The 14,370-nt window shown below is 52.8% G+C and overlaps 1 protein-coding gene and 1 long non-coding RNA gene across 2 annotated transcripts; both read left to right on the forward strand.

The window, feature by feature from the left end:
- Positions 1–1,469: 1,469 nt before the first annotated feature.
- Positions 1,470–9,058, forward strand: CLEC3B (C-type lectin domain family 3 member B). The gene is made up of 3 exons (XM_040445094.1): positions 1,470–1,683; positions 5,537–5,635; positions 8,564–9,058. Exons 1-3 carry the CDS (start codon positions 1,575–1,577, stop codon positions 8,962–8,964), a joined length of 609 nt encoding a protein of 202 aa, XP_040301028.1. The 5' UTR covers positions 1,470–1,574; the 3' UTR covers positions 8,965–9,058.
- A 179-nt stretch (positions 9,059–9,237) lies between these two features.
- Positions 9,238–13,419, forward strand: LOC121011086 (uncharacterized). Its single transcript, XR_005781484.1, has 2 exons — positions 9,238–9,999; positions 12,326–13,419. It is a non-coding gene; the product is annotated as an uncharacterized LOC121011086 (long non-coding RNA).
- The last annotated feature ends 951 nt before the right edge of the window (positions 13,420–14,370 follow it).

Here is a 14,370-nt window from a genome sequence, read left to right on the forward strand (position 1 = left end):
CTGATCATGAGAAACCTGGTTCCCGTTGTCTTTTTAAAAAAAAATTTTTTTTTCAACATTTATTTATTTTTGGGACAGAGAGAGACAGAGCATGAACGTGGGAGGGGCAGAGAGAGAGGGAGACACAGAATCGGAAACAGGCTCCAGGCTCTGAGCCATCAGCCCAGAGCCCGACACGGGGCTCGAACTCACGGACCGCGAGATCGTGAACTGGCTGAAGTCGGACGCTTAACCGACTGCGCCACCCAGGCGCCCCCCCCCGTTGTCTTTGATAGATGTGCTTATTCGATGGGTGCCCCTGTATGTACCCTACCTCTCAATCCCTGCCACCCCCACCTCCTGTGCAGGATCCCCTCCTTCCCTGGCTTGGACTCCATGCAGGGCCTCTGCTCCCATCCCCCATGCCCCTCTGCACCCTGCAGGGCCAGGATACTCTTTTCTCCCCGCTCCCTCTCTGAGGCACCACACCTTCCACTCTCCCCCTGGGGCCACCTCTACTTCAGGACGGGATGGTCAAGAAACAGAATGTGAAGAAAGGAGAGGACTTCCTTATATTCTTAACCAAAAACGCACCAAGCGTCTAGGGACAGAACTGCAAAATAATCACAACAAACATTCTTTTTTGTTTTTTTTTTGTTTTTAAAGTTTATTTCTTTATTTTGCAAGGGGGGTGGGGAAGGGCAGAGAAAGCGGGAGAGAGAGAGAATCCCAAGCAGGCTCTGCACTGTCAGCCCAGAGCCCAACTTGGGGCTTGAACTCACGACCTGAGCCAAAATCAAGAGTTGAATGCTTTTTTTTTTTTTTTTTTTAAGTTTATTTATTTATTTTGAGGGAGAGAGAACACACGAGTGGGGTAGGAGCAGAGACAGAGGGAGAGAAAGAATCTCAAGCAGGTCCCCACCAGCAGTGCAGAGCCTGATGCGGGGCTCAGTCCCACGAACCACGAGATCGTGACCTGAGCCATCACCAAGAGTCGGATGCTTAACTGACTGAGCCGTCCAGGCGCCTCGATCATAACAAACATTCTACGCAATCAGGCACTCAGCCCTAGGCCACGCTGAAAAGAGGCCTCCAGAACTGGTAAGTTTTGGAGTCCCCCCGCATTTGGGTTCAAACACCGGCACTGGCCCTGCATAGCTGGGGCAGGTTCCTTCACCTCTCTGGGCCTCAGTTTCCTCAACTAGAAACTGGGGAGATGGCAGTACCTCCCTCGTGTTGCCGGTACGAGCCCTCCATGAGCTAATGCCAGGGGCACACACGACCCTGCACTTGCCCAAGGTAACTGCTCCGCAGATGTGAGCTCTGACAAGTATCGTGTCTTTTTCAGAATCCTAGAAAATAGGGATTCTGTTTTAGAAGGCAGGGCCAGGATGCCGGGTGGGTGTTCCCTGGGCCGCGCGGCTCTCCCAGGCCTTCCTTTTTTGCAGGCTTTTTTTTTTTTTTTTTCTTGGCACGCCCGCAGCCAAGTCTGGGAGGGTTTCCTGGACAGAAAGAAGTCCCTGTGGCCGCTGCCTTAAGACGTGCAGGCTGGGCCGCGGCTGCCACTGCTCTCCGACCCAGGCCAGTGCAGCAGCATGGAGCTGTGGGGGGCCTACCTGCTCCTCTGCCTCTTCTCCCTCCTGACCCAGGCCACCACCGAGCCGCCAACCCCCAAGGTCAAGAAGGCTGCAAACGTCAGGAAAGGTAAGGAGGGGGACAGGGCGCCTCCCCCATCTTCCAGGGAGCCGGTCACCCTGTCCTTTTCTTTCTTTTTTTTTTTAATTTTTTTTTCAACGTTTATTTTTGGGACAGAGAGAGACAGAGCATGAACGGGGGAGGGGCAGAGAGAGAGGGAGACACAGAATCGGAAACAGGCTCCAGGCTCTGAGCCATCAGCCCAGAGCCCCACGCGGGGCTCGAACCCACGGACCGCGAGGTCGTGACCTGGCTGAAGTCGGATGCTTAACTGACTGCGCCACCCAGGCGCCCCAACCCTGTCCTTTTCTGCTCATCCTGCTTTCCTCCCCACCTTCATTTTCCTTCTTCGTAAGTCCTGGGAACCTTAGTGAGGTACGCTTGGAGCCCGGGGAGACTTCTCCAATACCGGGGGCGGTTGTCAGCATCGTAAGCATTGTTGACTCTCAGATTGGGAAAGAACCTTCCAGATCACCTAAACTGACACCCACTCCCCACCCCCGCCCCAAATACGTTGAAGAAATCAAACCTCTGGTCTGGCAGCGCCAGTGGGCTCTACTTCGTGATCTCCGAAACTGTGGTCACTCAGCTCTAAGATGGGGAGCGTGGCATTTACTGAAAGGCTTCTGGTTAGGATTTCATGATCCCAAACATGCAAGTGCCGAGCCCAGTGCCTGGCGCGTGGGATATACTTTAGGTGCAGGGGGGGAATAAAAGGACCAAGTTAATTCTGTGTGTGCTAGTGCATCTCACAGCCTTGAGGAAATAAAAATGTGCAACCCCCAACGAGGACACCAGAAACGGGTTCGTGTTCCTTCTGTTGCCTCTGGGTTTGGGGTATCTTTGGGTCGCCTTGGCTGCTGCACGGCCTGCCCTTGGAGCCCTGCCTGTGGTGAGGTCACCCCAGGCTGTGTTGAGACAACATTAGTGAAATGCCATGGCAATGAACCGGGCTGTCACCCCCATAGGGCTCAGAGGCTCCGAGAGAGAGAGAGTTCCAGGGGATGAGATTGTGGATTTAGGCAGAGAAACAGACAGGCTGGAGCCAAGAGCATGGAAAAGGCAAGGCAAGGGGGCGTGGGCCACATTCCGGCCCCTCTCTGAGCCTCCTCTGTAAACGACAGCTGCCCATTGGCCAGGGACTGGTGGAGTGTGGAAAGGTGCCTTGGGACAGTAGAGACCCACAGGGCTGTGGCTCAGTTGGCGAAGCATTTGACTCTTTTTTTTACGTTTATTTATATTTGAGAGAGAGAGAGAGAGAGAGAGAGAGCGGGGGGTGGGGGGGCAGAGAGAGAGGGAGACACAGAATCCGAAGCAGGCTCCAGGCTCCGAGCTATCAGCACAGAGCCCAACTCGGGGTTTGAACTCATGAACCGAGAGACCATGACCTGAGCTGAAGTTGGAGACTTAACCATCTGAGTCATCCAGGCGCCCTAAGCATCTGACTCTTGACTTCAGCTCAGGTCATGATTTCACGGTTTGTGGGTTCGAGCCCCGCATCAGTCTCTGTGCTGACAGTGCAGAGCCTGCTTGGGATTTTCCCTTTCCCTCTCTCTCTGCCCCTCCCCTGCACTCTCTCTTTGCCTCGCAAAATAAATAGACATTTTTTAAAAGTTCAAAACAGAATGGATACCCTGCTGGCATTTATTTTGAAAAGCAGATTTATATACGCGTACACATTTACTTTTATATGGGTAGAATTTTTCTGGAAGGCTCCACAAGAGTTAGTGACAGTGATTACCTCTGGGAAGAAAAACTGGGTAGCTGACAGCAATCTCAGTTGGAAAGGCGACTGATATCTTGAACGGTTTGGGTTTTTAAAAAGTTATATGCAGATATTACCTTCTACAAAATTGTCAGTAAAAAGAGAAGAGTCGATACCCTGCATGGTTGTGTCCATGAGCCTTGGCTAAAACTGCCACGTAGAGATCTTTTGTAAAGGACACACAGTTCCAAAGGCAAATTATAGAATTTTTACATGTGGAAAGAGTTGCTGATTTCTCAACCACCAAAGATTTAGTATTTATTTAATCACGTGAACCATGTGTTCTGTCATTTGAGAAAGGAGGTCAGACCAGATGATGCCTTGGCCCTCTCCAGCTGTCGCACTCGAACCCTGGCCCCAGGTGGTCTCCGTGGCGGCCCCTGGAGGCCCTGGACCCTGGAGGCCTGCAGAACAGCTGACAGTGACCACAGCCCCGGCCTCTCCCTGAGCCCCGCTTCAGTGTTCTGACTCACCCTGGCTTTTCTTCCTTCCACCGATTGCCCACATACACAGCAAATGCTTCCGGAATGCTTCTCCACGGGGGCCAAGACACGTGCTGAGCATCCTGACAAAGGATCGCCAGCCTGCTTCTTAAGGTGCAAATCGGAGCAAAAACCTTGGTGGTTCTCACTCGGGCACCAGCGCCATCTGGGGGCGGGGGAATACATTACAGTCCAGGAGACTGGGCCCCACCCCTGGAAATGCTGGATGCAGGGGGGGAGGGGAGGAGGCGGGAGGCATCTGTGTCTTCCCCAAATCTCCAGTGATTCCAAGGAGCGGCCAGGATTGAGGATCCCAGGAACGAGTGAACCGGCCGAGGCCCAGCAGGAAGCACACATAACCCCGCCAGGCTGGTCTGCCGGCCTCAAACCCTCCCTTTTATTGCCTTGCTCATCTGGGCGTTATTTTCCTCATATTTAATAAGTTACATCACTAAATTCTGCACATACAAGTATGTGTCTTGCTCACATTTGTTTCCTGCGATTCCCCTGCAAAAGCCTCTTATGGGTGGACAAAGGCTCTGACCTCATCGCTCGTGACCTTGGACTTTATGCAGGCACAGCTAAATGGACCACAGAAGTGCTTCCCCACCCTCTACCCCAAGCCCTGCAAGACCAGGGTCCACCCACAGAGCCTTCATCCTACACACACACACACACACACACACACACACGGGAAGATACTTCCCACCTGCCCCTGCCGGCCCACGCATAACCAGCTCCCAACGGGCCTTTGTGCTCAGGATGGCTCAGGTCAGGAACCTGCTCGTGTGCTGTCACAAGGGTGGGGAAGGCCCAGCTTGGAGCCCGGTGGACCTGGGTTCGGGCCAGCCCTTCCTGCTGCTGGCTCTGAGATCTTAGGCGAGTTGCTTCCTCCTGGCTTCGGTTTGCTGTTTGTGATGCAGTGCGATAGAAGAGAGATGCATTACCCCCCCGGGTCAGTAGGGTTGATTTAAGAGACAAGCACTGCTCACACCCTTTGTTTCTCTTAGGCTCTAGTCTTCTTCGGAGTCTTCTGAGGTGAGGGCCGTTAGCATCCCATTTCGCAGATAAGGAAACCGACTTCGGAGAGACTGAGCAACTCGCCCCAGGTCGCTCACAGCCTTGTGACCTCAGAGCCCACGCACCTGTGCTGTCACACTCAGCCCCCAGGCTGGAGCGTGTGGCCTGCTGGGCCACGTCCTGTTGCTCCAGCCTAGGGGGGTGAACTTGGCAGGGCTCAAGGGCATCTGGCTCTGCTTCCTATGCTTTGTTCTCCTCTGGAGCTGGGAGCAGCGCTGGGCGTGCACCCCCAGCCCCTGCCAACCCCAGCCCCATCTGAACCCCAGCAATATTCCTAAACACATGTACAGGTCTCACTTAAGGAGGAGCAAGTGAAGGATGGGTCCCCTCCCCCCAGCAGATGGAAAATCACAGTGACTTAGGCTACCACCAACGGGGACAGAGAGAAAGTAGTAGTCCAAGATAATCAAGGTCTAGGGGCGTCCTTTCCTTTGTCCCCTTGTGGTGGATACAGGTAGCGTTTATCCCACGCCGTCCTTGCCGGCCCGCATCCTTAACTGCCTTCCTCACGAGTCTGTGATTGTCCCCATCCTAGATGTTGTGAGCCCAAAGATGTTTGAGGAGCTTAAGAGCCAGCTGGACAACCTGGCCCAGGAGGTGGCCCTGCTGAAGGAACAACAGGCCCTGCAGACAGGTGAGTGCAGACGACAGCCTCTCCGGGCAGGTGTGGGCCAGAGGAGGGCTCAGGCGGCAGCCAGCAGTGTGCCTGCGGCCAGTACCGGGGCCCCGGCTGTAGGCCAAGAACCGAGGGGCTCAGGGAACGCCCTCCTCAGCCCGCTTCCTCTTGGGCAGGTCCCCTGACGTGTGTGCAAACGGGAATGTTCTCAAAGGACAAAAACTCTCCCCCAGGAAGTGCATTGCCACCCACCGGAATCATGGCCCCAGGAGCACTGTGGAGCCAGCCAGCAGCCTTCCTAAAGAGCTCCCAGAGGACCGTCCCCTCAGCCAGCCCCACAGCCCTAAGGGGCAGTTGGCTTGCCTCCCCTGCGTGTCAGCAAATTTGCTGAAGCTGTCACTCTTGATCATCGTAATGATGCTGAGGCAGGGTTTATCACAGCCATTTTAAGGCAACCTAGGGGCGGCCGGGTGGCTCCGTCGGTTGAGCAGCTGACTCTTGATTCCGAGTCAGATCATGACCTCCCGGTTCGTGGGTTCAAGCCCCGCCTCGTGCTGACGGTGTGGAGGCTGCTTGGGATCCTCTCCCTTTGCTCGTCCTGCGCTCTCTCTTTCTCTCTCTCTTTCTCCAAATAAGTAAATAAAAAAAAAAAAAAAGAATATGGGGAAACCAAGGCAGAGACAGGTCCTGTTCCTTGCCCACACTCACAAGCAAGGATGGACCCCGTCACACAGCCCCAGAGCCTGGAGGCGAGGTCAGGGCTCCGCCACCTGCCCCAGCTCTACCTGGGCCACCTAGCCTCTCTCTCTCAACCATGTTCCTTTCATAGCGGCTCAGACTCGCCTACTCCTTTGCGACCTTGCCCCAGAGAACCAGGCTAATGGTAATAGATTACGCTTACAACGTGAGTTTGCTGCGCGCCTGGCACTGTTCCAAGTGCTTTTTGTACGTGAACTCCTTCTCCACAGAAAACCCACGTAGCGGGGCTTATGACTAGGACCCCGCCTCCATCTTCCACCAAGAAGCTGAGTGTCTTGCCAACTGTCAGGAGCAGAGTCTCGCTCTTAGCTCTGCTTCGCTGCCTCTCAGGTTCTCATGTGGGAATCACCTTTGTCCCTTCTTAGGAAATCTGCCAACCTCCCTGTGCTCACAGCCACCCTCTCACTTAGGGTGACTGAGGTGCATCCAGCTCCTGAGCCTTGGATCTCCCCTCCCCTCCTGTGTCCTCGGAGACCTCCAGATCCTTCTCACTGGGCGGTTTGCGCACGCTTCCTCCCACCAAGATCTTTCTTTTCAGCCTCCACACCAGCCGTCCTTCTGGCCCTCTGAAGTGCCACGCTCTGTTCCTTCTACCACAGGGCCTTTGTCCATGCTGTTCCGGCAGCTTGAATTGCTCTCCCAAGATCCACCTAATACATGCTTCTGGCATCACTGTCGCAGGACTCTCTGGTCCCTTGTCTCAATCAGTCTCCTCGGTTATCATCCTCACAAAATGATGTTCTTTCCTTCCTCACATTTACTGCAGTTTGTAATGATATGTTCATTGGTTGATTTACGTCTGCCTCCTTTGCTAGATGATAAGCCCCAGGGACACAGGGACCATGTTTGCATTTGACGACCTTATCTCTTCCACCAACTTGCCCAACATAGCGCCTGCCACATATCAGCACTCAGCAAATTTCTAAAAAAAAATTTTTTTTGAATGTTTCTTTATTTTTGAGAGGGGGTGGGGAAGGACAGGGAGAGAGGGAGACACAGAATCTGAAGCAGGCTCCAGGCTCTGAGGTGTCAGCACAGAGCCCAACGTGGGGCTCGAACCCACAAACTGTGAGATCCTGACCTGAGCCAAGGTCAGGTGTCCAACCGACTGAGCCACCCCCGCCCTCAGCACTCACTAAATTGCTGAAGAGAAATGATTTTCTTCAACCAGCTTAACATAGCAGCTGGGGTCAGGGAGCTCTAGAAAGGGAAGGGTCTACCATGTTTTGGCTTGCAGTAATAGAACACCTCATAGTAGATTAAACAAAAAGGGAGTCTGAAAGAGGGTAGCTGTTGAGTTTTTGTTCAGAAGCTTTGCCTCACGGCCCCAAGATGGCTGCTCCAATTCCAGCCATCGTGAGTGCATTTTGAGGCAAGATGGAGAAAGAATGGACCAGCCATTTACCAGGAGAATGGAGGTCTTCTATTCCCATCTTGCTGATTAGAGCTCTATCGCAGGACCACCGGTAGCTTCATTACAAGAAGAAAGCTTCTCCAGCCTCCGTAGTCAAGGCAGACAAGAGAGAGAGGAGCTGGGAACCGATGTTGGTTGGACCAGCCGTTGTTGGTGGCAGTATCCGGGAACACCGAGGGAATGTTCCCAGTGAGCACAGTGCCATTCTGGGTGTCCGTTTCCTCCTCAGTACAGTGGGAGGTGCGTGGGCAGATTGCACAACAGGCCCTAAGTCTCTCTCTCTCTCATGTCTAAGCTTTGTGCTTGGACAAAGTCCGTGTAACCCCCTGAGGTGAGGATGTGGTGGCGACCTCCTGGCACAAAGTCTCTGACATATGGCAGTCCAAACACCGCCCCCACCCCATGCCTGCTGATTCCTCGGAGGTTCACGGCCTCCCAAGCTGACAGGGCCTTCCAGAATTCTCCCGCTTCGGGCAGAGATGTCCCCGCCTTTACACTCCCGCGCGCCCCAGGCCTTGGAGGTGGCACCCAGGAAGGGCCCTGACCTTGAGCTAGGGGCTGTCTGCAGCTGAAGGACTAGCCTTACCACCTCTGGCATGGGGACGAGGGCTCTGCATCGGTGTCCATCACGGCACCCCTTCTGGCCTGGGGGCTCTCCAGGGCCATGCGGGTGGCCGGGCGGGAACCGCAGGAGAGTGGGCCTGGCCCTGGAGGTCGGCCTTGGGCTCGGGAACCTGCAGACCTTGGGTGATGGCCATCTCTGCCCCCTGCAGTCTGCCTGAAGGGCACCAAGGTGCACATGAAGTGCTTCCTGGCCTTCACCCAGGCGAAGACCTTCCACGAGGCGAGCGAGGACTGCATCTCACGCGGGGGCACGCTGGGCACCCCGCAGACGGGCTCGGAGAACGACGCCCTCTACGAGTACCTGCGCCAGAGCGTGGGCGCCGAGGCCGAGATCTGGCTGGGCCTCAACGACATGGCGGCCGAGGGCACCTGGGTGGACATGACCGGCGGCCACATCGCCTACAAGAACTGGGAGACGGAGATCACGGCGCAGCCCGACGGCGGTAAGGTCGAGAACTGCGCCGCCCTGTCCGGCGCGGCCAACGGCAAGTGGTTCGACAAGCGCTGCCGGGACAAGCTGCCCTACATCTGCCAGTTCGCCATCGTGTAGCCAACGGCGGGCGGGGGAGGGGGGGGGGTGCGGGGACCGGGGCGCCCAGCCCGGATCCCCGGTCGGTGGTGCAAATAAAGTCGGTGCCTCTGGACCCGGAGTGGCTGTGTCTGTGTTGGGCCCACCGGGCTAGGAGCTCCGGAGAGGTGGGGGGAGGGGAGGAGGAGGGTGGGAAGGAAGGAGGAGGGCCGAGGGGAAGAAGGGAGGATGGGAGGGGAGTAGAGGAGGGGGAGGAGGGGGAGGGGGGGGGCGGAGGGGGAGAGGAGAGGAGAGGGAAGGTGAGCTGGACACACACACGGTTCACACCACCAAGGGTTTCTCTGCAGGAGGATGGAAAATGAGGGGAGACTTAGATCCCCCCCGACTGCCTCTTTTCTTTTGCGTAACATTTTCTCGTTTGATTTCCTACTTGCTGAAAAGTTGCAAGAATTCCCAGGTCCCCTTCCTCCACATCTTCCAAAATTTAACATTTCCCCATATCTGCTTTATCCTTTTATTTTTTCTGGACCACTTGGCAGTAAAGTGCAGACATGATTCCCCTTGACCCCTAAATGCTTCCGGGTATTTACTTCCTGAGAACAAGGGCATTTTCTTGCATAAGCACAGCACCGTTATCAAAGTCGGGAAATTGACGCTGGCGCAATGTTGCTGTCCAGCTTACTGCCCTGATTCCGATGTCCAGGCTTCCTTTTGGAAACTCCACTTCCACGTGCTGGAATCCAGCATCCCCTCCCCAGCTCCAGAAAAGGGGAGACCCCCACCCCCTGCAATCCCTCCCGCTGTGGATCCATTTCTGGGATGCCCTGACATCTGAGTCCTGCTGAGGGCTGAGGGGTTGGGGTGGGGGATGAGAGAAGAGGGTCCCCGCAAGATAATTTGCATTCCTGTCCTCCCCCAGCACACCCTGGGGGCCGATTTGACAATTGCCAATATTGCCTGACTGGTGTATCTCCTCCTTCCCACTCCTTCCAGGAAGCTCCAGGCTAGCAATGACACCCACCACTTGCTGAGCCCACCGGAGTACAGGAATTTTAAGTATGTTGCTTTATTTAATCTCATCCCCCCAGGACAGGATGTGCTATTATCCCCATTTTGTAGAAAAGGAAGCTGAAGCTCAGGGAAGTTAAGCGACTTCCCTTGGGGTCACCCAGCGAGTAACCGGCAGAGCCAGGATTTAACCCAGGGCTGATTCCAAAGGCCTTGGCCTTTCCACCACTGCTGTGATGTTTGTTTGCTCCATGTACTGGAACCTTCTGGAAATAAAACAATAGAAAAGTGGTGCAGTGACTCCCCCTCCCCCCCAAAGGCTACTGGCCAGCTCCTGGTGTGACCTCCCTAGGGGACACCTCCCTAGGGGAAGTCTTCCTTGTCCCATCAGTCCTGGTATCATTCCATAGCCTGGACGTCCATACCACCTTTTTCTCCCTGGCGGTTTTTTAGTGTATCTTGCCTTCAGGAATGAATTGATAACAGTTTGATTTGCTGCATGGCAGGAGGGTGGGCTGGGGGAGGTAGCTTATAGTGATCGGTGTGCGTACTTCATGTCAGGCAATCTGCTGGGCACTGACACAGAAAGCCTCTTGTGTAATTCAGTAATTATGGGAAGAGGTAATACAATCCAGTTGTAGAAACAGGCTCAGAAGGCTGATGCCATTTGTTCAAATGCAAAGCTGAGACAAATCTAGGCCTTGCAACCCTGAGTTTTGGGCTCTTTTTACCCCACTCAGCTGCAGGATGCAGGTGACCACGGTTTTTTTCAGAGTTCCTGACGCGGGTGGCTGCCCGCAAGAGGGCACCATGCCTCTGCGTGTGAGCACGGGTCCTAGTGGAGAGGTGTCACCCAGGTGCCTCTTGGGCAGGCAGCCAGCACTTTCCGCCTCCAGCAGCAGGTGGCAGTATGGCCAAGAGAATCGTTATGCATTGCTAATAGGGCCACAGATGCTCTTACATTTGGAACACGGAGACCAGTGGATGGCAAACTGGGGTACACCTGTCCCAGGATCTTGTTTTTTTTAAGTTTACTTTGTTTTTGAGAGAGCGAGAGCGAGCAGAGGAGGGGCAGAGAGAGAGGGGGACAGAGGATCTGAAGCGGGCTCTGCGCCACGTGGGGCTCGAACTCACACATGGTGAGATCGTGACCTGAGCTGAAGTCTGATGTGTAACTGACTGAGCCACTCAGGCGCCCCTTTCTTGTTTTTATTTTAATTTTTGGCACTCTGTGTTTTTGGACTGTTGTGTTATGGACTGTTTGGCACTCATTTTGAATATCACGTTGAAATATGAGTTATCATGATTACTAAGGTTGTTTTTGTGTTTTGTTTTGTTTTGTTTTGTTTTGGGTGCTTCCTTAAATTTTGTACCCCGGGTGACTGCTTCACACGGTGCTTTACTCACCTCACTAGTCCTGGCCCCGGCTCAGAGGTACAAACTTTGGAGAATCTTCCAAGGTGTATGTAAGCAAGGATAGGAATTTGGGGTTTAGGACTTCACCTTCTCCTGGAAAGAAGTGTCCTAATATTCTCCTGGAACTGATATTGAGGCCTCTTGTGCAATCAGCCTTTATTCTCTTCCTCATGCTGTGTTGCCTGGTGTGTAAAAAGCTTTGGGGATGCCGAACAAACAGACAATTTGAAATATTGGTCGGGTCGGTGGCTCTCAACCCCGGCCAGACATTAGCACCACCTGCCCAGGCTGTACGCCGGACCAATTAAATCCAAATCTCCGGGGAGTGGGCCCTAAGCACTGGAGTATTTGAAGCTTTCCAGGCAATTCCAAACAATAGCGGTTGAGAACTGCTCACTTTGGGAAGCCAGCTACCTATTAGGTTAGGATTTTGGAAAAAGCCCAACAGCCCCAGAACATCTTCCTCTTTGGTCTGCCTCGGTCTGAATTTCCTACCATTCTAAGCCTAATGCACGCTAATCAGGATTGGGCAAAAGAAGTCTGGTTACTGTTTTATATTGATTTTGACAGGATGCAGAGGCTCAACATGAAGGAGTTAGTATAAGTTAATTTCACTAGAAAGTAGACATGGTTATCCAGTTGGAATTAGACTTCGTTGCATATAATGAAAAATCCCAAATAACAGGGCCTTAAGACAGAAATCTGGAGGCAGATAGTCCAATGCTGATATGGCATCTCTAAGGTCACAGGGTATTCAAGGTTCCCTTTATTTTCCCCATTCAACCATTATAGTGTCTACTTTCTGTCTTTGGGGTCACCTCATGGTCCATGATGGCGGCTGGAGTGCCAGCCATTATTACCCACATTCCAGGCATCGAGTAAAAGACAATGGAGAATGGGCAAGAGAGTTCCAGTCAGCTCCCTTTAAGGAGTCTTCTCTTTTCCTTATGTTTCATAGGCCAGAACTTTGTCAAATGCCTATCTGCAAGAAAAGAGGAAAAGTACAACCCTTTAGGTAGGTACCTTCACTCTCCAAATAAAATCAAATGTCTTTAAGGAAGAAGGGGTAAATGGTAGGTAACTAGCCGTTTGGAGTTGTAGTATGGAGCCACTGCAGACCCAAAGCCTGACCGTGGGAGGGAACTAGAAACTAGGAGGCCAAATTAAGTGATTTTGAAGAAGAAATGATTTGTTCATCTTGTTCCCCCAAACTCGCTGCTGTGGGTCTTCCGACTTGTTTTTAGTTGGGCATCTGGGTCAAGCCCTAGGAATTTCAACAAATTCCTAGTTCCTAAGCACAGCCATCTCAGCCTCAGTTTGGGGTCAGTGGTCTCCCAGGGCAGCCGTCTTCCTGAAGAGCCCAGACCAAGAAAGGTGTAACCCCCAGGTGCTTCCTGCCTGCCCTTACCTGGGTGGTAGAATCAGTGATTGCCCGTCTGGGGTCAAAAGCCACAGGTCATACCTTGGCTGACCCTGGCTGCATTCTGTGAAGCTTTCTCTTTCACTCCCCTGGAGAGTTCGTTGCACACTGTATCACTTACGGTCCCAGCAGGAAGCCGAATCCAATTCAGTCAGTAAGAAGGATTGTAACGAAAGGCCTATGGGAGGCCTTCGTTTTGCACCGTTCTGACAGATACGAATTTCAATTATGGATAATTTCAATTATTTTAAATGACGCGGTCCCACAGCAAAATGGTTCCAATCTCCGTTCCACTGGTGTATTATTCACTCTGAGCAATGGTCTCAAGCTTCCACGTAAGGTGTAGTCGGACTGCTGGCTCTTCAGACCGGAAATCACTATGTGAACAGCAGGTACGCTGTGTGATCGGTGACCAATCATGTCACCTCTTTCAAGACAGACAGCAAAGTATTCAGTCGTGTTGCCTCCTGTCTCCCACTGATGAACCCAGGGGACATTGTACAAAGACGGAGACCTGAAACAGGGAACTGGCCAATGAAGATGAAAATGCAGCCCAGCAATGAACCCTAATAATGCAGCAGAGAAATCTGAATATAGACCGGGGAGGGGGCGTGGTTAGAGAAGAAACAGCTGATGGAGGAGTGACCCTGCTGCCTTTGGAGACTCCGTATGGGGCTGGAGGAACTTAGGGAAGGTCAACTTGTAATACCTAAGTGAGAAAGTGAAGAACTGATGATGTCCCTGAAGAAGAGATGCCAGCAAAGTTCACGTGAGGGGAACTCTTGGAGGTATTTTGTGACTTTAATAGTAAGCAAGATGGGGACGCTGGGGTGGCTCAGTCCGTTGGACGTCCAACTTCAACTCAGGTCATGATCTCACCCGTTTGAGTTTGAACCGACAGCTCAGAGCCTGGAGCCTGCTTTAGTTTCTGTGTCTCCTTCTCTCTGCTCCACCCCTGCTTGCGCTCTGTCTCTCAAAATTGATTTAAAAAAATTTTTTTTTAAATAGTAAGAAAGATAGGGGCACCTGGGTGGTTCAGTTGGTTAAGCGTCTGACTCTCTTGATGGCACGGTTTCATGAGGTCGAGCCCTGGGTCAGGTTACATGCTGACAGTGCGGAGCCTGCTTGGGATTTTGTCTTCCTTTCTCTCTGCCCCTCCCCACCCCTCTCTCTCTCAAAATAAACTTAATTTAAAAAAAAATTGTAAGATAAATGCTGGAAGCTGATCCAAACTTAGAAAGCAGTATGACAATTTGCCGAGGCACAGAAAAGATGCCCACTCTATAGCAAGATTAGCCGGCGGGGAGAATCATGCAAGGCACTGTTCAAATTCCTCCTGGCAAGACTTTTCCGAGGAAATACTCAGTGCCGGGGGTGATTCAAACTGTTGTATTTAATATTTGTGCCTTTTCTCTTACCAGCAGCAAGAGGGTTTTAATGTGTTCACGAACTTTTTGATAGGTAGATCGTAATTCACTCCATGGATCACGAAGGTTGTTTTGCACAATTGCAGCTTGCTTGGGCATTTTTACAGTCCCACGACCACTGGGTGACGTGAGGACTCCTGTATTTACAGAGATATG

Source organism: Herpailurus yagouaroundi, unplaced genomic scaffold (genome assembly GCF_014898765.1).
Source record: "Herpailurus yagouaroundi ecotype Mexico unplaced genomic scaffold, PumYag 193, whole genome shotgun sequence".
NCBI classification, from domain to species: domain Eukaryota; kingdom Metazoa; phylum Chordata; class Mammalia; order Carnivora; family Felidae; genus Herpailurus; species Herpailurus yagouaroundi.